At 49.6% G+C, this 27,444-nt stretch overlaps 1 protein-coding gene across 2 annotated transcripts; it reads left to right on the top strand.

Moving 5' to 3' along the window:
• On the top strand, positions 1-26,793 carry LRRC2 (leucine rich repeat containing 2). Of its 2 annotated transcripts, none has more exons than XM_037030545.1 (9): positions 1-163; positions 11,634-11,777; positions 13,964-14,171; positions 16,775-16,931; positions 18,041-18,177; positions 19,618-19,763; positions 22,466-22,621; positions 25,468-25,604; positions 26,268-26,793. In XM_037030545.1, exons 2-9 carry the CDS (start codon positions 11,653-11,655, stop codon positions 26,315-26,317), a joined length of 1,116 nt encoding a protein of 371 aa, XP_036886440.1. In that variant the 5' UTR covers positions 1-163; positions 11,634-11,652; the 3' UTR covers positions 26,318-26,793. The 2 variants fall into 2 exon arrangements, with proteins under 2 accessions (XP_036886440.1, XP_036886439.1); XM_037030544.1 differs by having other exon boundaries at positions 2-282.
• Positions 26,794-27,444: the final 651 nt, after the last annotated feature.

Here is a 27,444-nt window from a genome sequence, read left to right as displayed (position 1 = left end):
CCACCTGCCGGGAGGTGCAGGTAATCCCGGGTTACCGGGGCACACTGGCCCGCGGGCTGTTTGCCTGGGGCCAAGCCCTCCCCTCTGAAGGCTGTTTTGTCTCCTGCCGGCTGAGTCACATAGAATAGATAGACAGTTTATCAGCACATGTCCTGCAGATCAGGTTTGCAGCTTACAAATATAGCCTGTTAGCGCGCTGGCGGAGGCTCGGGAGCCTGGAGCGCTTCCGGCTCCAGTGTGGCGCAGCGGCCGGCCGGGGCTCGGGCTGCGGCGCGGTCACGGGTAGGTGGTGGTCGGTCGGTCGTGGTTGGGGGGCGTGGGGGCGTGAGCGAGCGGCTGCTCCCGAGACCCGGGGCGACGGCGGGGACCGGGAGGGTGGCGTCCTGTGGCACCTGCCCGGAGGATGGGGCAGTGCCTTCCTTGTTTATCTTCTTCCCGTGGCAGGACAGGGGTGGACATCCCCAACAGGACACACAGGGTGGAGGATTACACAGTAATCCGCGTTTGAGGACAAGGACTGGAATTGAATGAGGCGGGGAGCAGGAGACCCGGCTGCTGCTGTGGCGGGGTCACCACACTCCTGCTCCTTGGGTAGTGGGTACTCCCAGCATATTGCCCTGGTGCCTAAGGCCAAGCTCGGAACTTCGTGGTCCCAAGTGCAGTCCAGGGAAGATAAATCAACTTTGTTTGTGACTTCTTCAGTGCCTGAAAGGGATGACTGATGTCTGTCCCCGGCGTCTTTCCTCCTAGAGACTGCCCTGGCTGCGGGCGAGGGTGAAACAGTGCTCAGCACCCGGAGGAGAACTGCCCGCCTTTGCAGGCAGCTGGGCCGCGCTGGTGGCTCTCCTGCTGGACCCGAGCCTCTCCCATAGCTCGGGGCTGGGGCGTCCTCCCAAACCACCTCTGCTAACCAGGCCCCTGAGGGGGTGGGGCTGGGAATGACCCCGATGCTGGTGTCCCTGTCGTTTTTTGTCTTATATGTAATTGGTGACAATGTCTGTCTTGATTTCTTTAAAAAAAACATAACTGACATTTTTGAGCTTTGCTAGGGGCCAGGTACTGTCTTGGGCACTTGGCACAACTGTCACACGTCATCCCCTCACCGGTGCTATGAGCTCAGAGCTGCTGTCACACCCGTGTCTGGGTGAGAGTGCCAAGGTGCAGAGAGGCTTCGTGTCCCCCCCCCCCCCCGGGATACTGTATCATGTGACATAACATGTAATCTAACTCAGAATTTGGTTGAAATATTACGGCTATACTGACCTCACTTCCACAGTTAGCTTTTGTTGACCTCACTGTCTCTATCACAAAACTCACTCTGGGGGCCAGATGGTAGCCTCCTGTGATGACAGAATGGAATTTGTGCGTCACTAAAGCCCCTTGTGTGCCGTATGGTCTCCGCTGTACCTTGGTGTCACCAGAAATACCCACCAATCACTGTCACTCGCTTGGGTCCAGCGAGGCAGATAGGTCTGGAAGAAGGCTGCAGAGGGCTTGGGGCCAGTCCGCCCACGGGAAAGGGGGGCCCTGCTGACTCCGAGGGGCAGGTGGGGAGGCGGGGAGCCAGGCCTCTCTCCCCATGGCTAGTTTAGATGATCCTCTGACACTGGCTTGGTACCCCCCCTCCCCCCTTTCCCCTTTGCTGTTGACCCTCCAATAGACCTGGAAGAGGGAGCACCAAGGAGGGCCTGGCACCTGGACTGTGGACGTTTTTGGGCCTCCGCCCACACGCCCCAGATTCTCTCAGATGTTGGCCTGATCTCCTCCCCTCCCTCCCAGTGCAGTTTATCATCTGTCAAGAAAGGAGAGGACAAGGTGACCGGAAAGTTCCCTCCCCCCCGCCCGTCTGGTACCCTGGCCTGTGACTTCTGAGTGAAAACGTGTGTTCTGCTGCCAGGGGACATTTTTTCCAGGCATGCCTCCTGCTCGGGGGCGGGTCTGAAAGTGATCCCCGAATACCTGGGGTGGGGAGGGAGCGTGGGAAATTATTTCCTTTCCTCACGGTGCCGGCAGGACCGGCCTCTGACTGCCCCCAACCTTTCACCCGCACTTGAGGCCATCCCTCCTCCTCTGGCTCCCACAGCAGCTCGAACAGCCTCTGGCCTTGAACCCTCACGCTGCTGCGTTGAAATGAGCCCCTTTCAGCATGCTCTCCCCTCCAGATCGAGAACTCAGGTGCAAGGACATTTACCTTTCTGTATTTAGTGAGTGCCGTTGAATGTCCAGTATTTAGGGTTCCCAGGAATCAAAGGACAGAAATACACACACCTCGTAAACTGGCTCAGAGCACTGGGTTCCTGTGTGGAGGTTCAGAAGCAGGAGCCCAGCATCTGTAGCCTTCCAGCTGGTGCTCCTGGGTGACTGCTCAGTGTTAGGGGGCTGGGGGACCGACTTGGGGGGCCCAGGTTCTGAGCCCAAGCCTGGGGTCTCCCAGGTGGCTGCCCCTGTCCTAGAGTGTGGCTCTTCTCAGCTCAGTCTGTGAGCAGATAAAGTATAATCAAAGAACTGAATAATTTGACTTGTATTATGTGCTGTGAAGTAAATAAGCAAGAGTCTGAGAGAGAGGAAATAACAGGTGGGTCTACCTCCCGTGAAGGGGCAGGAAGGCGGGGCTGAGGAGAGGACGCTGTAGCTGCGTACATGAATGGGGAACAGCCTCAAGGCAGCGGGAGCCTGAGGGGGGAGAGGCTGGGGGGACAAGCACTGAGGATAGAGGTTGGTCGGGGTGAGTAGGAGGGTCTTATTGGGCCCTGGGAGGAGCTGGGGTCTCCCTCTCATTCCAAAGGGAGGTCTTTGGATGACTTGAGCCAGGTGGCAAGCAGCATGATCTGGTTCTTGAGAAATGACTGTCACTATTGTGTGGCAAATGGATTGGACATGGGAGAGTGGGAAGTCAGGAGGCCAGCTGGGAGTTTTGCATAACTGAGGCCAGATGTGCACAAATTGGTGGTGAGAATCTCATGCCCGCTAAGACTCAGGTGATGAATTGGGTGTGCGCATGGGAGCGTGTGTGCATCAGTGTGTGTATGCACACACATCTGCATACGGGCGGGCGGAGCGAGGACACAGGAGGCAGCGTAAAGGAGTGGAATTCCAGATACACATGGCATCCTTCTTGAGATGGGAGTTAAGGCGACTAGGGATGGATTGTTCTAAACGGGTAAGTTTAGAAGGAATCGTGTTTCTCTGAGATATGCATGAGGCACTCCTAGTGGATGTGTCAAAGGAATCAGCTGGAGACATAGTCACCAGATGTCACTATAGCATAAAACTGATGTTTGTAAGTGCATCTTATCTCCCTGTCTACCATTCTGGTTATTTAGTGCTGCTGTAAGACAAAGTCACCCAGCCCCTAACAGCTTCAAACAACAAGTCATATTATCTCGCAGTTTCTGAGGGTCAGAAATCTGGAGTGGCTTGGATGGGTGGTTCTGGCTCAGGGTCTTTCCTGAAGTTGCTGTCACAGTGTTGGCCTGGGCTCCAGTCATCTGAAGTCATCTCCCCTGGGGACGGAGGGTCTGCCTTTGAGACAGCTTCCGCTCACATGGCTGTTGGCGGGAGGCCTCAGCTGCTTCTGAGTAGGGCTGCTTGAGCATCCTTATGACGTGGTGGCTGACTTCTCCCAATGAGGCGGCGGGAGAGAGAGAGAGAAGCCTTGTAGGACCTAGTCTCAGAAGTCACACACCATCACTTCTACCCTATTCTGTTCATTAGAACTGAGTCACTGCCCTGGTCGGCTCAGTTGCTTTGAGAGTTGTCCCGATATGCCAAGGTCGTGGGTTCTATCCCTGGTCAGGGCCCATACTAGAATCAACCAATACATCCATGATTAAGTGGAACAACAAATCAGTGTTTCTCTTTCTCTCTCAAATTAAAAAAAAAAGAAGTGAGTCGCTAAGTCCAGCCCTTTGCTCAAGCGGAGAAGAATTAAGTTCTACCTTTACGAAGGGAAGAATGGCAAGGAATTAGTGGGTGTAATTCAAAGCCATCACTTCCACCAAAGCAAACTATTCTATATTTTATTGTTCACGGAAGCTGGGACCAGTAAGCTGTCCCCCATGGGCCTGGCACCTGCTTTTGTCTGGCACACGGGCGCTGCTGGAGCAGGCGGACCCTGTGAGCCATGGAGGCCAAGGCACGGTGTCCCCCTTTGTCCCAGTCCTCCTCGCCTCGCAGCGCCTGTCTACGTGGCCAGCTGTATCTTGCTGCTGCCCAAGGTCCACACTGGCTGCCACTGCACGTGGGAGACTCTGCTCTTGGCAGCTGCCAGGACGCCGGGCAGTTGGTTACTTAGCAAGTCACCTAGCCTCCAACCAGCTGCCCAGCTTGAGATGACGGGAGGAGGGGACATGCAAGCATCTGGGTGTCCCTGGGGCAGAGTGAAACTGTCTGCCACAAGCCCCCTCTCCCCTGCCCCACTGCTCACCTCTGCTGGGCCTTTCTCAGTGGGCCAGCCACTCTTGTCCTAAGCATGTGTCCAGCAGGTGACAGCCAGGCAGAAGCATGGAAGTGTGCCCACAGCTCCTGCAGGCCCGCCCCGGGCCTGCAGGGAGGGGCAGGGCCTGAGCATTCTGTTCTGTTCTGTTCAGTAAGTACCCACATAATAGCTTCCATTTTGTCTGTTGGCTCGCAAGGCCCGACACGTGCACTACCTTGCCCTTTATTGAAAAGTTTGCTGACCCCTGCAGTGAAGCAGGAGGTTTTTCCAGGAGGAATTTACTTTTCCACTATGAATCTAACCTCTGAGAGTCTCTGATTGCTGACATGCGCACTCGGGGCCTGGACCCCGAAGCACTGGAGAGGCAGGATCCTCACCACATGGTCCCCATGTCCCCTCTGTCACAATGACATCATTGCTTCCCTCTCCTCTCACAGTCCTGGTGTTTTCTTCTCTGCACATGCTCAGTGGCTGTGGACAGTGCAGCCAGATCTAGGAAGACGTGTGCTCATGATTCTGCGACAACCAGGCAAAGCTGGGTCTCCACCAGGGAACTGGACTCCGGTGTCTCCCAGGAGCCACGGATCTTGGTGTCAGATTCAGGGAGGGCCCAGACGAAAGCCGCGCATCCTTGTGGTGGTTGGGGGAGTCCACTTGGTTGTCACGTGTCCTCTACAAAGCGGTAGCTCTGTTCGTGTCTGGGCTCTCCAGCCTGGATCCTGTAGGTTACCTTCTCTCTGTCCTGCTGTGGTAGAGTGTGTCCTGCTCATATGTCTGTAGTGCTGGAGAAAGTTCATGCTTAGAAAATTACATTTGTGTGTTTGCCCAACAGGCTGTGTTGCCTGGAGTTTATGCTACACAGAAGAGATTAGCTTTGTAAATGTGCCTGTTTCTCTCCTCTAAGCTGCTAAGTGACTGGCACCTGTGTCTGTCCCTGACATCTCCCTCTTCTCCGGTCCCCAGTGTGGCTTTGTTTCTGGACCAGGGGTCTTCTGCTTGTCCTGGAGTGACTCAAGGGCTGCTGTCATAAAGCCACTGTTCCAGTCTCATGGGGCTGCTGTCTCCTGGGTGAAGGTCAAAGGCATTTAGTTGTCTAGGGAGGCCTGGACTCAGTCCCGTCCTATACAAGACTTCAGGGGCTGGGCTGGACCTGGTCTTTAGGAGCTGGTATTTCCTAGCTTCCCAGGACATTACACGCAGATTCCTAGAAAACATGGTCATCACTTACCATTCTTAGAGTCTCCAGTTTTCTTTTTTCAAAAGATTTTACTTATTTATATTTGGAGAAGAGGAAGAGAAGGAGAACGAGAGGGAAACATCAACGTATGGGTTGCCTCTCATGCGCCCCCTACTGGGACCTGTCCTGCAGCCCAGGCATAAGTCCTGACTGGGAATTGAACTGGTAACCCTTTGGTTTGTAGGCCTGCGCTCAATCCACTGAGCCATACCAGCCAGGACAAGTCTCCAGTTTTCATTACATACATTTATAAACAGAGCATCTTACAGGCAAGACCCTGATTTAAATCCCGGCACATTCAAAACCCCCTTAATGGAAGAATAGGACCTCCTTCTCCACTTTGTGGAACACAGGGGAGGTGGTGAACATGGTTAGAAGACAGGAAATACTCTTTCCTACCAAAATACTGACACTGATCATGATTTACAACATTCAGAAATAGAGCTGAAAGACGTCAAGGAGAGACTATTCCTCTAAGATGGGAACTTGAATTACCTTTCTCCAAAGTAATGAGCAATGGTTTTTTTAAAATGTGGGAGCAGTTAATGTACAGATCTGGTTACTGCTTAGGGGTTTATTGGCCTAAGGAAATGAAAGAAACTCAGCAATGGGATCTGAGCCGAGGCCGGCTGAGCCAGGGTGGCACAGACCAGTCGGTGAGCGGTTCTTCCGGCTTTAATTACTCTCGGCTGGCTAAGCTGTCCGCACCGCTGAGATGCCGCCGTTCACCACGCCGGCCCTTGCGGTTGGCTTTTATGCGTAGACTCATACTATGTGCCGAGATTGCCCCTAAGAAACTTGGCTGCCCAATTCTTTCTCTTTAAAACTTTTTTCTCCCTTACTGGCCATGGGCTTCAATCTCTTGTTTTCAGGCCGATGCTTGGCTGGCTTTTATGTCAATGCCTTATTAAGACCCTTGCAGCTTAGATGTTCCTGAGCTGAAGGCAGCGGCGCAAGGGGCGTGGTAAGAGGAAAATGAAAGGCCAACGGTGTCTGGCTCTGGGTGAGAGGGGATGCGCACCCCGCCCTGCCTCTCCCATGCACTCACTGCAGGTGTGGAGCCTGGGTAGGGTATGTGGGGCAGCAGGCGGAGGACTCTGAAAGGGGATGGGGCGGGAGAATGAGGGAGGGCTCCAGGATGCAAAGCATCCTGAACCCGTGGCAGCCTGGAACCCAGAGCAGGACACGTAGACCTCTGGTTTTGCTCCAGGATGACGGATGCTAAAGGAGGGATAAATCCCTATTGCTTTTTTTTCTGTTTTTTTTTCTTCTCCATTCTCTCCTGCCTCAGCCCCACTAGGATTCTGGGGGGCTTTGTGGGGGTGGGAGAAGGTGGGAATGGAAGACCTCAGGCACCCAAAGCTTCGAGGGAGGGGACCCTTCCTTTCTGACCAGGGGAGCTGTGTGTCCTCAGAGGGTGGAGAACACTCTCTCTGCTTTCTTCTTCCTACAGCCCTCTCGCTACTTGGCCACGATGAGGGTACATTTGTAGAAAGTGCACAGCAAAGCAGGGTAACTGAAGCCCCAGGTCTCAGGCTGGAGGACTGGAATAGGGAGCCCCAGGCATCTGGAAGGACCAGGGAGATCACGGAGGTGGGGGGCTTGGGAGAGCAACCCCGCAAGGCTGATTATGAACTTCTGGGCTCATCCCCGAGCTGCACGGGTGCATCTGACCCTGCCCAGCCGAAGTCTGTTAGAGTGGAATGCCAGGACAGACCATCACCCGTCGCAGGCCAGTGTGTGGACCAGCTGAATAGCACAGCCCAGTGAAGACTCCTCTGGTGGAGCGATTGCACTCCATAGGATGCAGGCTGGGGTGGGAGGGCTGACCCCGACCCAAGTGGTTACCTGCTATGGTGGTTACCTGCCATGGTGGTTACCAATATGCTGCCTTCTGGCTCTGAATGCATCTTCAGTGTATGTGCTCCGTGAGATACAATGGAATCCTTCAAGTATTTGTCCTTTAAAATTTCTCAGTAGAGGACAGCATGGTAGGAAGAGGCTTCCTGCCTCTTTGAGTGTGGGCTGGGCCTCAGCAGTGTGGGCCACCTACGGGAGTCCGTCCCAGACACGGGCCCAGATGTGGTCCCTTTGCATCCTGGCTGCCTTGGCTGGCAGTGACCTTTCTGCAGCCCCTTCAACCCAGGAAGCAGAGCCCCCGTGTAGCTCACATGCCTGGAAGTCCTCCTGTCCACTCTCGTACCTGGACTTGCTCTGCATCCACTGGGCCTGCCCACAGACAGCTTCCTGTGATCTGATGGGTCACAGACCAAGCTGCCAGTCATCTGCCAGGCCCTGTGTGGCTCACATTCTGAAAGCCTCCTGCTCTGCCTGTCCCCGGGCTCCCCCTGCCTGTCCACACTGAGGTTGCTGGTCAGCTGGTCTCCCACCTGCACTCTGGGGTTGGCGGGGCGTGGTGGCCTATTAGTCACCCGGCAAGCCAAAGCAGCCTGACCAAACCAGGATTCCTCTGCTGTCTGGTGGGGAGAACCACAACTTCTTCAGTGAGGTCTGAACCCTTTCCTTGGGTGCTCTCCATCTGCTTTGGAGAAGGAATAGAAAGATAGAAAGTATCAGCAAAGAAATAGGAGATATAGAGAACCAAATGAGCCCTGGCTGGTGTAGCTCAGTGTATTGAGCGCGGGGCTGCAAACCAAAGGTTCACGGTTTGATTCCCAGTCAGGGCACATGCCTGGGTTGCAGGCCGGTTCCCGGCAGGGGACACACGAGAGGCAACCATACATTGATGTTTCTCTCCCTCTCTCCTTCCCTTCCCCTCTAAAGATAAATAAATAAAATCTTTAAAAAAAGAACCAAATGAAATAAACAATAATTGAAATAAAATATTCCCTGGATAGGCTTACAAAACATAATGGAGATAACATAGGAAAGAATATGAAAGTTGAAGATAGATTGCTGGGTATTATCAATCTGAAAAAAAAAAAGAAAAGAGATCTACTAATAGTAAATAGGGCCTCAAGATTCTATGGAAAAATAGCAAAAGACCTAATGTTTGTGTTATCAGCATCCCAGAATGAGGGGTGAAAGAGTATAGTGCAGAAAAATATAGTTGAAGAAATAACAGTTGAATATCCTCAATTTTGGCAAAAAAGGTCAAATCTACTGATTGGAGGAAGTAGGCAAATCTCTGACAGGATACACACAAAGAAGTCCATGTCCAGATTCATCATAATTAAATTAAGGAAAACTCAAAGAAAAAAAATCTTGCAAGTGTGGAGAGAAAAATGATGCACTCCCCATGGGAGAGTTACGACTTACGTGAAGGCAGATTTCTCATCGGAAACCATGGAGCCTAAAAGAAACAGGCACCCTATTTTTTAAGAGCTCGAAGAAAAGAATTGTCAACTCAGGATTCAGTATTCCGCAAAAATATTCTTCAGGAGTGGAGACGTCGTCTTCATACAAAGATATCCTCAATGAAGGAAAACAGAGTTTCCCAGCAGACTTCTGAAAGAAGCCCTTCTCTTTGGTAAGAGAAGTCATTCTAGACAGAAGGAAATGAAAGTAGAGGAGAACTTGGGACGATGGGGACCAAGGACAAGCAGTGGGTGTGGTCCGTACCAGTTGGGGGCCATGGGGCTGGCTTCCTCCCCATGAGTCGTGTAGGATAAATTTGATGATGGGAAGCCAGTCATGAAACACCCACAGATAGAATACGTACGTAGCACAGCTGGCACACGAAGGTGGGGGCCTCGGGGGCCCTGAATAGCAGGAAGGCTTCTACCTGTCACTTGTAGTGGTAAAGTATTGTTTCTGAGCGGACTATGAGGAGTTAAGCAGGTATCTTACATTCCCTAGGGCAGCCATGACAAAGAAAAGACTACACCAGCAAACACAGGGAAAAGCACCACAGAAAAAATCAAACGGAGTACTAAAAAACATTCCGAAAGCAGAAACAAGGCAGGAAAGTAAAAGAGGAAAACAAAACAGGGATCAAAGAGAAAGGGAATAGTAAATTAATTTACACCTAAATGGTAGTTTTATTTGCAAACCTGTCAGTAATTATTAAGTGTAAAGTGCCTAAACACACCGATTACAAGACCTTGTTAGACTGGGTTAGTGAGTGACCCAGCAAGTTGCTGTCTGCAAACCCCCACATCAAATATAACCGTTTATTTAGGTTAAAAGTAAAAGGATGGAGTCCACTAAGTGAAAAGACAGTTGAGTCACAAAACTTTTGCAAATCATATATCTGGTAAAGGACCTGTATTTAGAATATATACAGAACTATTCCTCGTCAACAAAAAACGACAAGTGGCCCAATTAAAAAAAATAACGAAGGATCTGAATAGACACTTCTCCCAAGAATATATATAAATGGCCAAAAAGCACAGGAGAAGATGCTCGGGCATGATTAGTCATCAGGGAAATGCAAATCAGAGCCACAGTGAGGTACCACTTCACACCTCCAGGGATGGCTATAGTAATAATAAAAAATAACAAGTGTTGAGAAAATGTGGAGGACTGGAAACATCACACACTGCTGGTGGAAATGAAAGTGATGCAACCGCTTTGGAAAACAGTCTGGCAGGTTCCGAAAAGGCGAGACTTAGAATTATTATATGGCCTTCCAGTTTCGTGCCTGTGTAGGGTATTTACGCAAGAGAATTGAACACATGATGTCCACGCAGAAACTTGCATCACTTGCTCCTTTTTAGAAATCTCCTTCAGGTAAAAGGGTTTTGAGGGAGACAAAAGACAGTCCCAGATGTCAGAAATTAAAGAAAGAGGGGAATCTTAGGGTCAGCATTTCAGCTCTGTACACTGACGTGATGGAGTGCAAATGCACAGACATGAGCCCGTTTCCCCACCACATTGGCAAGCCTCTAACGGAGAGGACACACTTGAGTCAGAAGAGTAAACATTTGGTTTTGCATCCCCACTGACTGCTATTTAGAAGTGTCTGGAGTTGGAGCAGGGAATATTCAATGGCCCTACTATTTGTCAACTGACACTCTGTGTTTGTGCGAGTCAGGAAATGGATTTAGCCGGATTTCTATGCTGTAGGTCGGGGAAGTTTAAAACAATCCCTAGAAAGTTATTTTACTTCGATAAGGGAGATAACTATAACTTAGTGAAATACATTGAAGTGCACTTTTATGTCCTGAGAAAAATTTTTGCAGTGTACAAATAATCACTTAAAACAAGCAGCAAAGATGATTTTTAAAAATAAAAAGAGGAGAGAGAGCTCATTGGGTGGCCTGAGAATGAAGCGTTCTGGATGCAAATCTTTTATTCACTACTCATTTGTTCACTTGCTCGTGTAGTCATTCAACAAGCATTTATGGAGCACCTACTTTGTGCCAGGCACTGTACTATGTCTCACTAAGATGCGATAGCTAAGACGTGCCTGAATTGGGCTTTCCTTGCACTTGGAAAATGCGTAAACAGAGGCCAGCAGCTTGTGAGGGTCATGTTGCAGAAGAACGTCACAGGACGTGTCCCCAGACTGTGGTCACACCCAGGTGGGAAAGCGCTCAGCTGAGCTCTGTGCAGTGTTTGCTTGTGTTACTTACTGGTGGCCAGTGTGTCGCCTGAGCTAGACAGGGGTGTGTGTGTGTGTGTGTTTTCTGATGAACTCATCGAACTTGCCCTTCAGTATGTCAGAACCTACTGGGAAGACTAGGTGTTACGAAATTCAGTAGGACATGGGACCATGGAGCTTGAGGGCTGCCAAGGGGACTTCGGGAACCCACGATTCAGGTGAGAGCAGCATGGCACCCTAGAGGAGATGACCCCAGGTGAACGCACTTGGCCTTCACACAGGTACTCTCGGGCCTGAAGAACGTTGGCAACCTGCCACCCTGAACTAACAAGGCATTTATTCCATCGGAACTTGAGACCATTGATTCATTCACATCTCACTTTACAGTTCACGGCAAAACTCTTTTCTTCTGTGTGTGGGTGAAGCTGACATATATGTATATTTTTAAACAGGTAATTTCATGCTCCCAGAATGGGACATAAAGTGGTCGTATTCGACATTTCTGTCGTCAGAGCCTTGTGGGAGACGCGTGTCAAGAAGCACAGAGCTTTGCAGAAAAAGGAGGAAGAAAGACTCGAGAAAAGCGCTTTGGAAAAGTAAGTTTTCTGTACTTGCTTGTAGCTGCTTTGGTGAATGGAGCCCTGGCAGGCCACTGTTGCGTGGAGGAGGGGGTGTCTTTCTTCTGGGGTTTCTCACTGTCGGTGACCCCTGCTTATCGGACATCAGCACCTTCACGCTGTTGCCCAGAAGGGACACCCGACTCCTACCAACTACCACCCGTAGCCGTAAGGACCCCCACACAGCCCAGGCACCAGCACAGGGAGGACAGCGAGGACATGACCACTAAGTGTGACACTGCGCTGGGCGACCCATGTGACTGGTGGCTGCTCCCTGTCACGCACGTCAGCCCTCACCCAGGATAAGATTCCTCTGTTGATGCCATTCTGACTCGACCGTAATGATGTAATTTGAAAGCTCACTACTGTTATGCAAATTCATAAAGGTGAGTTGTCCTGTTGATGACAATTAAATCGAGCATGTTTGGAAAAGCTACATTTGTGATAAATATGAACCACACAACTGAATCAACACCGTACAAGACGGATGAAACTAGGACAAGCTGGGAAAGTCGCACACCCAGGTGGCTTTGCCTGTCTGTAATGTTTCTTATCCCCTGAGAAGAGACCCAACCTGGGGCTCTCGGGGGAGGTGTGGTGGGCATGGTTAATCTAGGAAAGGCAGGATGGGGCGTGGATGGGCGCACCCGTTCCGGAAGGAAGTCCATGACCCTCTGCAAAGTTGGCAAAGTGGGATGCATTTCTGTGCTTTAAGTTAAAACAAAATGTGTCAGGCGGGACTGTCTATTCCTGGTCCTCCACTTTTATGAACTGCATGGATCCAGCAAATACCTAATCTGCTCACGCTCGATAATTAGGTGGCTACTCTAAGTAGGCATCGCGGCCATTTCAGGTGGTTGTCATGATCCCGAGTCTGAAGACAAGGGGTGGGGGCCCAAGTAACTTGCCCCTGCCCTTTCCCCTACATAATGCTGTCATCACAGACGGCTGGAACTGCTTTTCTCCTGGCATTTAGCACCTGTACTGCGCCTGGCTGTGTAGGGAGGGGACCTGTATGTGCGGTCGGTTTCTAGAATTGCCCCTTCTAGAAGTCCTCCATCCTGCCGGCCCCTGAGCCCCTGAGTAGGGTCCGGGAGCCTTCCGGAGAGGGGAGCGCACCAAGTTCCTATCATCAAAGGGGGCTGCCTGTTTGGGGACAGTGTCTGCCTGATGGCTTTGAAGGAAAACTCCAACACATTTCATTTTTTCAAAAATGTTGTATTTGCTTTTAGACAGAGGGGAAGGGAAGGAGAGAAGCGTCCGTGTGTGGCTGCCTCCTGCACACCTCCCAGTGGGGACCTGCTCACAAGCCAGGCATGTGCCCTGACTGGGAACTGAACCGGTGACCCCCTGGTTCACAGGCCGGCACTCGGTCTACTGAGCCACAGCAGCCAGGGCAACACGTTCTGTTGTACCTCAGACTATTAGCCTGGCGAAGCCTGGGAGCAGACACCAAGTTCCTAAGGGGGAAAGGCCCACTGCATGCAGAACACTGTTCTAACCATTGTGCGGCACCCAGCGCTGTGGAGTTTGTGATCCAGCTGGGGGGAATAAACTGGAAAGTTATAGGTCAGACAATGACTAAGGAGGTACTGACGAGCGGTGGGGGGCGGGGAGCGGGGGAGAGTCCTGAGCCGCCTCCAGCGCCCCCTGGACCTGCAGGTCATGAAGGACAATGGGCCCACCCGCAGGAGCAAGGTTTCCCAAGGTGGCCGACAGGCGACATTCTCCAGGCAGGTATTTTATACTGGGGCTGCCTGTTTGTTTCTATCCAAATGCCCTTGAAAGATCAGCACATTCCTGCGGCTTTTCGTATTTAAAAAACTTGTATTGGCACCACAGGCTTTCCAAGGAAATCGTGATTAATCAAATGCGTAGGTAATTTTGGCAGAAACGTTAGCCAGGAATTCCATCTGACTCAACTCTAACTTTTAAAAGTCAAAGTTGCTAGTAATTCACAACTCTGAGGTTTTACGTTTCCTCTATATTCCCCACCGCGGTGGAGGCAACGAGAAAAGGGGGGTCAGGAGAAGGTAAGAAGCGGGTGCAGGGTGCCAGGGAGCGGCAGGGAGGACTGCGCCTGCGTATGCGCCCCTGTGGCCTGCTCCGGGCAGGTGTGGCCGTGGCTGCAGGGGGCTGACTGTGGCCTCTGCGGGGCGTTTTAGGATAAAGGAGGAGTGGAACTTCGTGGCCGAGTGCCGGAGGAAAGGCATCCCCCAGGCTGAGTACTGCAGGAATGGCTTCGTAGACAGCGGCGTGAGGCTTCTGGAAAAGATCGAAAGGAACTCTCTCCTAAGCCGGAGTTCCCCTTCCAAGGCCGGAGACAAAAGGAGAAGCCCATTTGTGTTTGAACTCTCGGGGGAGCACTGGAAGGTGAGTGGGGGTGTTCCCAGCCAGCAGAGGCTCACTTCGGCTCCGCACTGATGTATACTGGGAGCTCCAGGCCTTGGCCTTGGCCTTGGCCGGCAGAGCGCTCTAGCCTGGGAGGATCTGCTTTGAACTGGGTTCTCGTGTGTTCTCTTCCATAAAGACCGTGTCCTCCTGCATAGAGCAGCGGGGGTCTGTCTACTTGGATCCCTTCCACGTAGGGAGTGGCCAGGACCCCAGCGGCCCCGCCCAGGATGGCATAACCTTTAAAATGCTTAAAGCTGCTGCTTGTCCCCTCTCCCCTTAATATAACTCTTGCCTTTAAAATTTTCAAACAAACAGAGCCTTTCACCCTCTAACACTCCACAGTGGGTGGTGACTTTGCTTACCCATGAGCAGATTTTCCTCCGAGATTCTGGGGCCAGGACACACGGGTCTCCTCTTTCTTTCCTCAGGGGTTTACAGGTGCTTCTTGCACTCATTCCCCACCACCTGCAGCTTTGCCTGGAGAGCCACACGCCCATGCCCCATGGGCTGCTGTCTCCTGGTTGGAGCTGCACTTGGTGTGCCCTGGACAAGTGAACATGGGCTGTTGTTGCTTTCAGGGGGACAGGGTTCTCTGGGGCCTGTCCTTCACCCCCAATGACCCTGGGGATGGTGCCCCAGTGAGCTGGCTCTTGGCTTTGGCTCAGCCGCAGGGGGTGGGGTTCAGATCAGAAGGGGCCCGGGCTGGTTTGGCCAGGGCTGGGAGCTGTGCTTGGTTGAATGCTCTGCTGTCACTGTCTTAAAAATTCAGTTTTTTTCTCTCTTCAAGACTCTATTTATTTTTAGAGAGTAGGGAAAGGAGAAAGAGAGAGAGAGAAACGTCGATGTGGAGAGAAGCCGATTGGTTGCCTCTTCTATGTGCCCTGCGGGGGACTGAACCAGCAACCCAGGCACATGTCCTGACCGGAGTCGACTAGCGACCTCTCGCTCTGTGGGGTGACACCCAAACAACTGAGCCACACCAGTTGGGGCTTGAAAATTCTTAACAATTTTTAAAAAAGTGCCTCCATTTTCCTTTTATACTAGTTTCTGAAACTATGTAGCTGGTTGTTACCCTTAGGGACTCATTTAAATGTGGGTGGGTTTCAATTCTTCTCTTCGAGTGAGCCTGAGTAGTGCTCACTCTGCCCATCTTACGGGACGAACGTGAAACCATATTTAGTGTGAAAATAATTTTGTAAGTTGAAAGCTTAACTGCGGGTCGAATAGCCCTGATCACAAAGCACATTACAAGTACCAAGCGCCAAGCAAAGGGGTCACCTGGGCTTCCTGCCACCTCCACCCCTCTGGCCTTGCCCTACCTACCCCTGCGCACCTGCCACAGTGTGCTGATGGTGCCGTGTGCTCTGGGGGCATGTGTGCTGTCCTCACCTTTGTTCCGCCCCCTCATGCAGAGCTCACCTGTCTGCAGAGGTAAGACTCAGTGAACCGGGTTTCTTCACCTGGACAAGTGCCACCCTCAGGTCTATAAGTGCATCTCAACACTGTTCCAGTTTTACCTAGGACACCGGGGGCGGGGCAGTTTTGGAGCCCCCGGTGTGTTCCTATCTGTCACTTCAGAGGCGAAGGCCCAGGCAGGTGGCCCCCCTGGACAACTACGGAGCCTGGAAAGCCTTCTGGCGCTTTCCCCTTCCTGTAGACTCGTACAGATATGTAGAAGTTTGGCCCAGCAAGTGTTAGATGTTTCTAAAGCATTTTTAAAACCGACTACAAAGGAAGGGAAATGTCATCTGAACTTAACAATCGAATGCAAGGACAGATTTTATTTTTATTTTTTATTTTTGTAATTTTTTTTAGATTTTATTTATTTATTTATCTTTAGAGGGGAAGGAGAGAGGGAGAGAAACATCAATGTATGGTTGCCTTTCGTGCATCCCCTGCTGGGAACTGGCCTGCAGGGAACTGGCCTGCAACCCAGGCATGTGCCCTGACTGGGAATTGAACCGCGATCCCCTGGTTCGAAGGCTTGCGCTCAATCCACTGAGCTACACCAGCCAGGGCAAGATTTTTATTTATTTATCTTTAAAGGGGAAGGGAAGGAGAGAGGGAGAGAAATATCAGTGTATGGTTGCCTCTGTTGTGTCCCCTGCCAGGAACTGGCCTGCAACCCAGGCATGTGCCCTGACTGGGAATCAAAGCGTGATCGTCTGGTTCGCAGGCCTGCGCTCAATCCACTGAGCTACACCAGCCAGGGCAGACAGGTTTTATTTTTAGAAGGTGTGGAATTGGTGTATTGTAAATAAATAAGACATGTGGTGGCTGGCATGGGCGTGAGCTGGATTATCTGTGTTCACCAGGCATCTGATTCGAATAATCTCATGAATTCAGGGCAGCTTTCAGTTTGGGCTAATCTCTTATTGTGAGATTAGGGACAACTGCAGTGTCTCTTTCTTTCTTTCTGAAATCAGAGAGCCGGCTGGCAGTTACGTCTAATGCTCCCACACAGGTTCTCTCACTTCTGGCTTTTGAAATAAGTGCAGGCGTCCCTTGGCTTTGCGCACAGCACCACTCAATGCCGCCGCGCTGAGGACCGAGGGCCGATCGCTGTCCCTCCTCTGTTCCAGGAGCTCCCGGATTCACTGAGGGAGCAGACGCACCTGAAAGAATGGCACATAAACAATACCCTGATTCAGGTCATTCCTACCTACATCGAGCTGTTCCAAGCGATGAGAGTTCTGGATCTGCAAAAAAACCAAATCTCCCGTCTTCCGGCTGAGATTGGTAAGTCTCTTAGCAGAGCCTGAGGCCTCTGGCAGGCAGGCAGCTGGTGGGCGGGTGGTAGTGCAGTGAGAACGGAGCCCTGTGGCCTCCTGTCCCCGGGGAAGTTGTGGGCAGGGTTGTTGCCTGTGTCCCCAGAGCTGCTTGTCCCCAGTGTCCCTCTCTGGGTGGCGGTGCCATGCTCTCATCTGTGTAATGGCACAGAGAGACATTTGCCAAATGCTCAGAAACTGGAGGTCTCTTGCGTGAGCAACACCATGTTTAGGAACTTTTTATTTGTTTCAGTTGCAGAAATACAAACCTGCCATGAGACGTTTATTGTAAACATAAAACACAACACGTCATTCCCATAAACTAGTCCATTGATAAATTTAGATTAGCTTATTATGTCATTTCGATCAACACTTTATTCTTCTCATTTTGTTGTTGAAGACCGCAAGCGGTCATTACTGCTTCTCTTTCTCTGGGGGTGTGGGGCTGAAGGTCGGGGGGCTGTGCAGAGCTCCATCCTGCAACACGTGCCCCAGAACCAGTGGCCGCCCCGCTCACGTGGAAACTCACCAGGGGCGGTGTGAGACAGAGGGCAGCTTGTTGGGCCTCCGCCACTTGTGCCAAGATGACGAGGCCCTGACCACCTTCACAGCCAGGCTGGCATGAGGGGCTGCCTGCTGATGAAGAGTGGACATGCTTACTGTCTGCTGTGAAACAAAAGGAATTGATGGCTCACAGCTCTGGAGGCTGGGAGTCCGCGATCAGGGGCCCTCTTCTGGGTTGCAGACGTGTCCTAGTTGCCCTCACGTGGTTTTGGAGATCGTTAGTGTGGTCATGTGCTTCCAGGCCTCCCCAGACGAGGAGCCGTCTTTTCTTTATCGTAGCCCCTTCTCCGTCCTGCCGCTTTGCCAGCGGTACCTGTTTCTCAGGCTCAGTGTGTACAAGGTAGGAGTGCTTGAGGGGCCACTGCTTCCCCCAACCCCAAAACAAAATCAAACTTCTGTTTGATGCCTAGTCCATCGTTTATGCAAAAGTTTCACATTTTTGTTTTGTGTTCTGTTCTTAAAAGACTTTAAAGGACCTGCACTGTGATGTTGTTGTTGTTTTCCTTCTGGTGACAGGCTGTTTGAAGAACCTGAGAGAACTCAACGTGAGCTTCAACCATCTGGAGAGCATTCCTCCAGAACTGGGAGACTGTGAAAATCTAGAGAAGCTGGATTGTTCTGGAAATCTAGAGTTAACGGAGCTCCCCTTTGAAGTAAGAGAGTAAACGTATTTGCACCGTGATTTTCTTGTCTTTGGTTTATGACATGGAATGCCCAATAACATGGGGAAGAAACTTTAAAAGATAAAATCCATCCTGATTATGTCACATTTCCCTGACATTTCAGTCACCCTCTTCCAGTTATTGTAAGGTCTTTAAAATGTCTTTACACTAGGCTAGGACCTGAATTTGACTCCAGAAATGCCATACATGGGAAATTAGGCAAAAAGTCCTGTTTTCATGCAACATATTTTCATTTAGTGCCAATGGGATATACGATGCCTGTTGGCTGTAATGCAGACCCCAATTTATCCACATTGGTGAAATAAAGTTGGAAACTGTTGGAAATAAATAAAGGGGTAAAATTTTTAAAAATTTATGTATTCAACATAACTTGTAGGTAACTAAAGTTAGTCCTACAGACAGGATTTAAGGTGTTTATTAATTTAAAAATATTTATTAGTTTCTTTTGGTCTAAATTCATTGGAGAAATGATTTTAAGTCATTTTCTGATAAAATGGAGATTATTGTGAACAGTTTTTATGGCCAAATCAAGCTCTGCAAGCTTCTTGTGCTCAGGTGAGGGGTCTCCCAGCCCCCCTGGTGAAGTGTTCCCTGGTGAGGGTGGGACAGGGCAGGGCTGCTGAGGGTGGTCCTGGGGCAGCTGTTAATCCCCTTTCCTGAAAACTTCTGTGTGAGAGGGAGTGGCTGCTTCTATTGTCGGTGTCCATCTAGCCCCAGGAAAAAATAGTGGTCCAGGTGAGGGGACACCACCGAGGGTCCCAGTTCCCTGCACACTGTGCACCCCATGTCCTCCCCAGTTTAGAAAATGGCTTGACCTTCTCTCAGGTGTTCAGGCTGGAAGAAGCCAAGCCATCTCTGACCCCTCTTGCTCCCGTGGCCCATATGCGCTCGTCGGTCAGTCCTTTGAGCAGGCCCTCCAGAACGTGTTCCGTGTTCCGTATCCAACCCCGTCTAGTGCCTTTCCGCCAGCACCCTAGTCCGAGCCCGTGTTGTCTGTTGTTTAGACTGGGACAACAGCCTCCTGGGCTGGTCTCTCTCTTCCTTCTCCACTCTCCTCTCCTTTATGGAGACATAATTTATATGCCGTGAAACTCACCCATTATAAATGTACGTTTCGCCAATTCAGTTTTAGGGTATTTCCAGCACCCCCTAAGAAGTCTGTCTTGCCCACTCTATAGAATTGTGTTGCTCGTTTATGACATCACCCGCTCTTCACGGGCAGCCTCCGTGAGCTGTTCACTTTAGCACCCCTGGTGCGGTGCATGGTGCTCCAAAATGCACACTGTCTTGATCTCTTTTGCATATGTTCATAGAAATGTCTTTGAGAAGAGCTAGCAATTGAAAAATTATCAGTGAACATAATTCTTTTTCTTACAAAAGCAATTAGAATATTTTGTTGTTCCTTTCTAGTTAAGTAATTTGAAGCAAGTGACATTTGTAGATATCTCGGCAAACAAGTTTTCCAGTGTCCCCATCTGCGTCCTGAGGATGTCTAACCTGCAGTGGTTGGACATCAGCAACAACAACCTGAACGACCTGCCGCAAGACATAGACAGGTAGCTACTTGCGCTTTGAAGGTGAGGTGTATGAATAGTTACTAACATCTTACACACTGTTAACATTTTAACCTTTAAACATGTTTATTTATTTTAGGAGAGAGGGGAAGGGTTGGAGAAAGAGAGAGAGAGAAACATCACTGTGTGGTTGCCTCTCGTGCACCCCGTACTGGGGACCTGGACTGCAACCCAGGCATGTGCCCTGACTGGGAATCGAAACATTGACCCTTTGGTTTGCAGGCCAGCACTCAATCCACTGAGCCACACCAGCCAGGGCAACATTTTCAACTTTTATGACATATGAATGTTCTTTGAAATTGGTGTATTTTCCAGAGTCCTTTGTTTCCAGAAAATGAGTTTGGTTCTTTATGTAATAAGACAGTTTCTAGTCTACATCATACATGTACTTGTATATGAGGAGGCCTGGCTGGAAAAAGCCCAGCTATTGGTAATATAACCAGAATGGTTTGCTCAACATCAATGTAACCTGGCAGCCAAGGAGAGTGGACTGGAATGCGCATGTGTGAACAATGACGACTTCACTGTACTAGTCAGTGGGGGCAGTAGACACTGTTGAGTGAGCATGTGTACTATGGGGCCATCACATTCAAAATGAGTGAGCAAGTAGAGCAATGAATATGCATCCGATTTTGCATTGAGCTTAAACATTCCTCTGTGGAAGCTATTTGGATGGTTCAGAAGACCACAGCTACTGTGAACTGGTGATTGGCAGCTTCATCATGACAACATGTCTGCTCATACATTGTGTCTTGTGCAGAGTTTTTGGGCAAACCATCAAGTCATTCAGGTGACTCAGTCCCCCTGCAGCCCAGATTTGGTGCCCTGCAACTTCTGGCTTTTCCCCAAACTAAAATCACCTTCGAAAGGGAAGAGATTTCAGACCGTCAGTGAGATTCAGGAAAATACGACAGGGCAGCTGATGGCAACAGGGAGAACTGTGTGAGGTCCCAAGGTGCCTGTGTTGAAGGGGACTGAGGTGTCATTGTCCTGTGTACCATGTTTCTTGTATCTTGTTTCTTCTTCAATAAATGTCTCTATTTGTCATAGTACATGGCTGGATACTTTCTGGACAGACCTCATGTATATATAGGGGTGGGCAAAAGTAGGATTACACTTGTGAGTACACAAAACGCAGTTTATTTTGTATTAGCATTTATTGATTATTGGAGTATATTCCATATGGACAACTATAAACCTAGTTTTGCCCACTGTTAATGTGCATTTGAACAAATCTTCGCTGCCTTGGTGAACTTGAATTTCCTTTGGTCCCCGGCAGAGTGGCATCGTTAACTTTTCTTCACTCCACAGAAGTAGAAAAGTAAAATGATTATGTGTGGGATAGAAACACCTCACTCTATGTTTAGGATATTGGTGAGAATAATTTTTCATTTTATCTGTGGATTTACTACACCTAATCTTTCAAATGAGATTAGTATGCTTAAGTAAGGGTTTCGAATCACATAAGATTCATTCATTCATTCATCCTGCCAATATTACCTGGCCCCATGTGGGAGGTCTGATGAGCGGGCCGGGTTTAAAGTGGTCAGTGAAACAAAATCCCCGGCCTCCTGGAGTCCACGACCTTCTTCACAAAGCAGCATCAGGGGACTGTCAGGACGCGGACGCCGCCAGTGGCCTAGTCCTCAAGGCCGTCTCATATTTCTGTTTCTACTCCTGGTACATCTGGTGTGTGTGCCCATGCTTTCTCGGTTTGCGAGACTCGAGGGAAATTCTTTTCGTTTGAAACACAGGGGAGCTTTGCGAAATATTTATGGGATCACTTAAGATTTTGCAAATGAATGAAGGAAAAAATTGGAGCGGGGGTGGAGGGGTCACTAAGCTGAACAGAGTAAAATGCCTCTGGAGCAGAGTTGGCTCACCTCCTTTTCTCTCTGCAGGTTTCTTCCTACTTTAAAGTTAGCAAATAGGATGAGAGAGGAGTAACTGTGCTTTCCAGATACACAAAAGGAAACAGTGGCTGAAGTGCGTTTATTTCCGCTGCAACTCTAGTGCGACTTCTTTCCCATGCCCTGTTCACCCTTGGAATGAGACAGGCACTTGGAGGGATATTTTGATTTTTAAACATTTTATTTTTGGTTTTAGAGAGAGGGGGAAGGGAGGGACAAAGAGAGGGAGAGAAACACCGATGTGAGAGAGAAACATTGATGGGCTGTCTTCTGTATGCACCCTGACTGGGGACCGAGCCCGCCACCCAGGCATGTGCCCTTCTGGGAATCAAACCAGAGACTTTTGGGTTTCAGGACATTGCCCACCCAAGGGAGCCACACAGGCTGGGATGGGAAAGATTGGTGTTTTAAAAAAGCTTTTCAACAACAGTTTGCGTTCAACGTCATTTGGCGTTAGTTTCAGGTGTAAAGCACAGAGGAGAGACACTCACTTTGGAAGGATGTGCATGGTCTACTGCGCATGTGCGCTCTGCTTATTCTGCCACTGTGTCTGTGCCTTCGATTGGCAATTGAGTAAAAAACTAACACACAGAAAACTATCAACTGACACAGCTTCATTTATTTAATTTTAAAAGTTAGATCTTTCTCATAAGGGTCACATATGAAAAGTAAACTAAGTGGGGATTTCCTGCTGGGATTTATTTGTGATTCACTCCAGTTTTCTTCGCTGCAAAGCTAAGTCCTTGTGCTCCGATCCCTTTCCCGGCTCCTTAGGCTAGAAGAACTGCAGACGTTCCTCCTGTATAAGAACAAGCTGACCTACCTGCCCTACGCCCTGCTCAACCTGAAGAAGCTCACCCTGTTAGTTGTCAGCGGGGACCGTCTGGTGGAGCTGCCCACCGCCCTCTGCGACTCCTCCACCCCTTTAAAGTGAGTAGACCAGCGTCCCGGCAGAGATACATTCAGACACGTGGAAAGGAGCGAGGAGCAGGGGGGCATGGGCACCTGTCTCTGGAAGCGGATCAGACGCTCGTCATCCTACTCTGAGACTCAGATCCCAGGAGTTCTGATGCCTTTTTACAGGATTTTGAAGTTATGGGACGCAACATGGGGAGGGGGAGCTCAGAGGACTTCTAGACAATGCTGCGTCCCGGTTGAGGGCACAGTGGCGTAGATGCCTGGGCCTCTTGGGCCTGCCACTCCCCTGAAGCTGACTCCATGGCACTTCCCCTTGGCTCCCCGCTGGAGCATCCTGCCAGGATTTGGAGCTTTGGAGACTCCCTGTCACTTCCACCCCCAGCCCATCTTAGCCCCTTCTCAGGCACTGGAAGCCTCCCAGGAACCTTCCCACGAGGCCGCCCCAGTGAGAGCCCCTTCCCCGCTGTGTCCAGAGACCTGTCTGCTTGTTCCAGCCACCAGCCGAGGAGGTATTTCCCCTAGACTCCCAGTGCCCTCGATGGCAAATGCTTGTATCGGCGTGAATCTTTCCTACCTCTGGTCCTGCAGGAAGATGCACAGCAAACACAAATAAAGAGGTTAGCTATTGCAAAGAGATAGACTAAATTTGTTCCTGCATAAGCACAAGTGTAACAGGGGTGTGAGACATCTTCTCCACCCCCCAGCCTGCCCCTCCCCACCCAACTGCTTCCACTGGAATGGGACTCCCACTGTCTGTAGCTGGGAATGCCGTCTGAGTGAGAGCGGCCCACTGGTGGGAGGCATAGCAGGAGCCACCCCTAGGGCCCCTCCCACATTCAGGGGACAACTGGCAGCAGGCAGAGCTTACTTACATCAAGGGCGGGAGGGGAAGCCTCTGGTCAGGGTAAAATTGTAACCTGTGTGCAGGTAACTGAAGTCAATTCCAACACTGTAACTGCAGGGCTTGGAGATCTCAGAGAACCAGAGGAAAGCTCTTTGAATTAATAAACAGTTCAGTAAAAAGACTAGACATAAGTCTTTAAAAAGTCACTAGCTTACTGATATCTTAGAAACAACCCATAGAAAAAGGGGAAGAGTGATGGCATTCACAGCAATGATCCCCAAATATAAAATATCTAGGCAAAATCCTAGGAGGAAAAAGGTCTCTTATGTGAAGGGAACTAAGAAATGTCCCCAAAGAATGTCAAAGAGATCTCGAATATTTGGAGAGACATACTCTTTCCAGACAAAAAGACTCTAAGGATGTGATTTCTTCCAAAAATTACGCTCAGGTAGAATATGATTCTAATCATCACTTGACTGGGATTTCTTTGATGGAACTTGAAAAAAGAATTTGAAAGTCTATGTGAAAGGTAAAAAAGCTAAAAACAGCAGTGATAATTTTGAAACATGAGCAATAGAATTTTCAACTTTTCTGAATGTTTGAAAACTGTCATAATAAATTTGGCAAAAGTGAAGGTACAGGTGACAAAAATCGGGAGGTGGGAGGCTGGGGAGCTGAAGAGAAGGGAGGGGGCACCTCCACTTGACTGAACCACATGGAACTTTCTGTCCTTCGGTGAAAGATAGTGCTGTGGAATGAGCTGAAATAGTGACTGGCCTGTGGAAGATACGGCCTCTGGGCCTGTGAGTCACCACAGGCAGGGTGAGAGACGGTGCCATTGCATCGTTCAGATGAAAAGACATATGCGTGTACAGTGATTCCTTTAATAAAAGAAATTGAAGAATGGGCAAATGTAGGCAGATTTCTTTGAGGGGGGGGCCAGGAAGGACAATGACAATTCAATGAAAGAGACTGTAAAGCAAAGTCCAAGGGATCTTTCTACATAAGAATGAAAACTTTTTTTGCTTTCTCCATATTTAAATATTAAATAAAATTAAAAAGGAAAATGAACTGGGAAGTATATATGCTAAAATCTGACAGATATGTGTGGATACGCCATATATATGCAAATGGAAGATATTATATCTAAATATATATAATCTTCTAAAACCAATTAGACTGAGGCTAATACCCAAGATAGCAGGGACTCCTACCATTGTGACCAAAGGCTATTTGAGGAATTTCCTATTTTGAATTGAATTAATTATGTCATCTTTACCTCGTAACATCTTTTAAAATTGTGAAGACAGAAAACCAAATGACGTTTCAGTTTTTCTCCTTTAGCTTCTTCCTCCTCTTTTTCTCCTTCTTCCTCTTCCCAGTCCCCTCCTCCCCCCTCCTCCCCTCCTCCCCCCTCCTCCCCCCTCCTCCCCCCTCCTCCCCCTCCCCTCCCCTCCCCCCCCNGCCGACCGTATGTGGTCAACTGTGACTTTCAAGAATACCCCCTCCCCCTCCCCCTCCTCCCTCTTCCCCCCCCTCCTCCCCCTCCCCCTCCTTTTTTGTGTGGGTTTTATCTGGGTCCTTCTTCATTAGGCCACCCCGTTTCAGCGCTGGTGTCACTGATTGGGAGTAATATCCAGCATAGTGAGATATCCTGTTTTACGGACCTGACTGAGAGAAAGCGTCATTGTCTGCCTCTCGGCCTCCCGCCCATCGCCCTCTGTCTGGGGCTGGGTAGCTCTCCTTTCTCCCATCAGGCCTCTGGACAGCCTCTGCCTTAAGACCGATTCCGTCATCGCGGTGAACTGTCCCACAGTGGTTCAGAGTCTGTCCCATAGAGTTCCCACAGTGGAACTCCACTGGTGATGCCGACTGTATGTGGTCAACTGTGACTTTCAAGAATAAGTAAGATCCTGGGATTTAGAACCACAAAGGTCAACTTCTAATGGGAGGGATTTTTGCAGTTAAAAATGCACAGGGAAAAGTGTGACATTGTCCATATTTTTTCGAATAGATTTGTAAACCTTATGGACAATCCTATTGATAAGACCCAGTGTCAAGATGGTGACGAAATGGTGGAAAGTGAACAAGATCGTCAACACTTTGATAAAGAATTTATGAAAGCCTATATTGAAGATCTTAAAGAAAGAGGTAGGTTACTCATTTAAAATATTTCAGATGAATAAACAGAATGCCATGAACTCAGGCAATGCATGTATTGCTATAAGACAGATTGACAAAACGTTAACTGGTGAGGGGCAGTTTACTTTGTAAATTATTTTTCCATTTACCAAGAAAGAGAGATCCTCTTCCTTAAGATTTCCGATTGGCCTAGCGCACTCAAATGCTTGCTACGCTGTCAGCCATTTGACAGAGAAACATCCACTTACAATGGGAGGGTCTCATTACTAATCATACATGAGTTTTAAACTAAACGACATTGACAGAAGAGTAAGTATCCTAGTTAATGTGACAATAAAATTCCATTTCAAAATGCATTTAAATTCCACATCTGAGAAACTCATCTCATATAAATCAGGGTACACCTATGTCAAAATCCCAAGAGCACAAACGTGAGGTTAGGCAGTCAACCCCTTCCTCTGGGCTTTCCTCCGGGCGCTGACACCACAGAGGGGCAAGGCGGCTGCAGGAAAGGGCGGGAAGTGTTCCTCCGGGCGGCCGTTTCCCAAGTGCCCATCCTCCCGTCACAAGGATGTGTAAACAGGAAAAAGGCGCAAATCCGTCTTTATTCTTCAGATGGTGCCTAATGAAAGGAGAGCATAAAGTTGAGTATATGTTTTCTTTTTATTACAGAATCGGTTCCCAGCTATACCACCAAAGTGTCTTTCAGCCTTCAGCTCTGACCCCCTGACACCGCCATTGGGAGCCTGCAGCACCTCCCTGTCCGTGGGGCTGTACCTCTTTGTGTTGTGGGTCAGGTCGTGGAGGGGTAATGGCTTGTACTTAAGCAGGAAGGCCAGAAACGGCGGTCAGAAGTGTTTGGAAAAATGATTTTCCAATTTCAAATCAGTGAATACGTCTCTCTGTGGACTGGGGAATTGATCTGTGGGTTTATATGTTGATATTTAAAGGTTCATTTGCATATACTTGGTTCCAAGGATGCCCATTTAATATTTTAGAACATGTATTACTTTTTAAAATGATCACTTAGACCAAATTCTGGAGTTGATTGTGCAGTTTTCAGGAATCAAGGAATAAAGGGCTCGTGAAAAAGAGTGTTTCTATTGGACTAGTCAGATGAGAGTTAACTTTGTCATTTTTTAAGGGACTTTTTTTTGTTTCAAAGATTTTATTTATTTATTTTTAGAGATAGGGGAAAGGAGGGAGGAAGAGAGGGAAACATCAGTGTGTGGTTGCCTCTCACGTGGCCCCAACTGGGGACCTGGCCTGCAACCCAGGCATGTGCCCTGACTGGGAATTGAACTGGCGACTCCGTGGTTCGCAGCCCGAGCTCAGTCCGCTGAGCCACACCAGCCAGGGCTGTTTTTTTTAAGGAGTTTTAATGCATTATTTCTTTTACTGAGAATAATTGTCCTGAGGTGTATACAAACTGCTATTTCCAAATGTTTTAAATTAAGTCTTGCAAGTGTGGGCTCTCAGGAGAGACTTTGGGTAGAACTGGGCCTTGAAGGTAGGAAGGAGGGCAGGGTGTCTGCCCTTGCATTGGGCACAGGACGCTCAGGTGATGTGCTGGCCACCCTCGTGGTGGGAGGGGGGTTCAGGCTGGTCACAGAAGCTTTGCATGGCCTGCAGGATGGTCATCTTGCCCTGAGTGGGCACCTCAGGGTCCCAGGACCCACCTGAGAGCAGGGAGCAGAGGCAGTGTCCTCAGGGACCCCCGGCTAAAGTGGCCATGCAGTGTGGCGGGCAGGACTAATCTGAGTTGGTGAGGGGTCCCTGGCAAGCCTTCCTCAAGGGTGCCGCAGGAGAGGCTGCCCACGGCCAAGGTGCCGTGGCCCAGAGTGCGCTC

Source organism: Sturnira hondurensis, unplaced genomic scaffold (genome assembly GCF_014824575.4).
Source record: "Sturnira hondurensis isolate 20B ecotype Veracruz unplaced genomic scaffold, ASM1482457v3 Scaffold0020787, whole genome shotgun sequence".
NCBI classification, from domain to species: domain Eukaryota; kingdom Metazoa; phylum Chordata; class Mammalia; order Chiroptera; family Phyllostomidae; genus Sturnira; species Sturnira hondurensis.
This window is presented reverse-complemented; position numbering and strand designations above follow the sequence as displayed.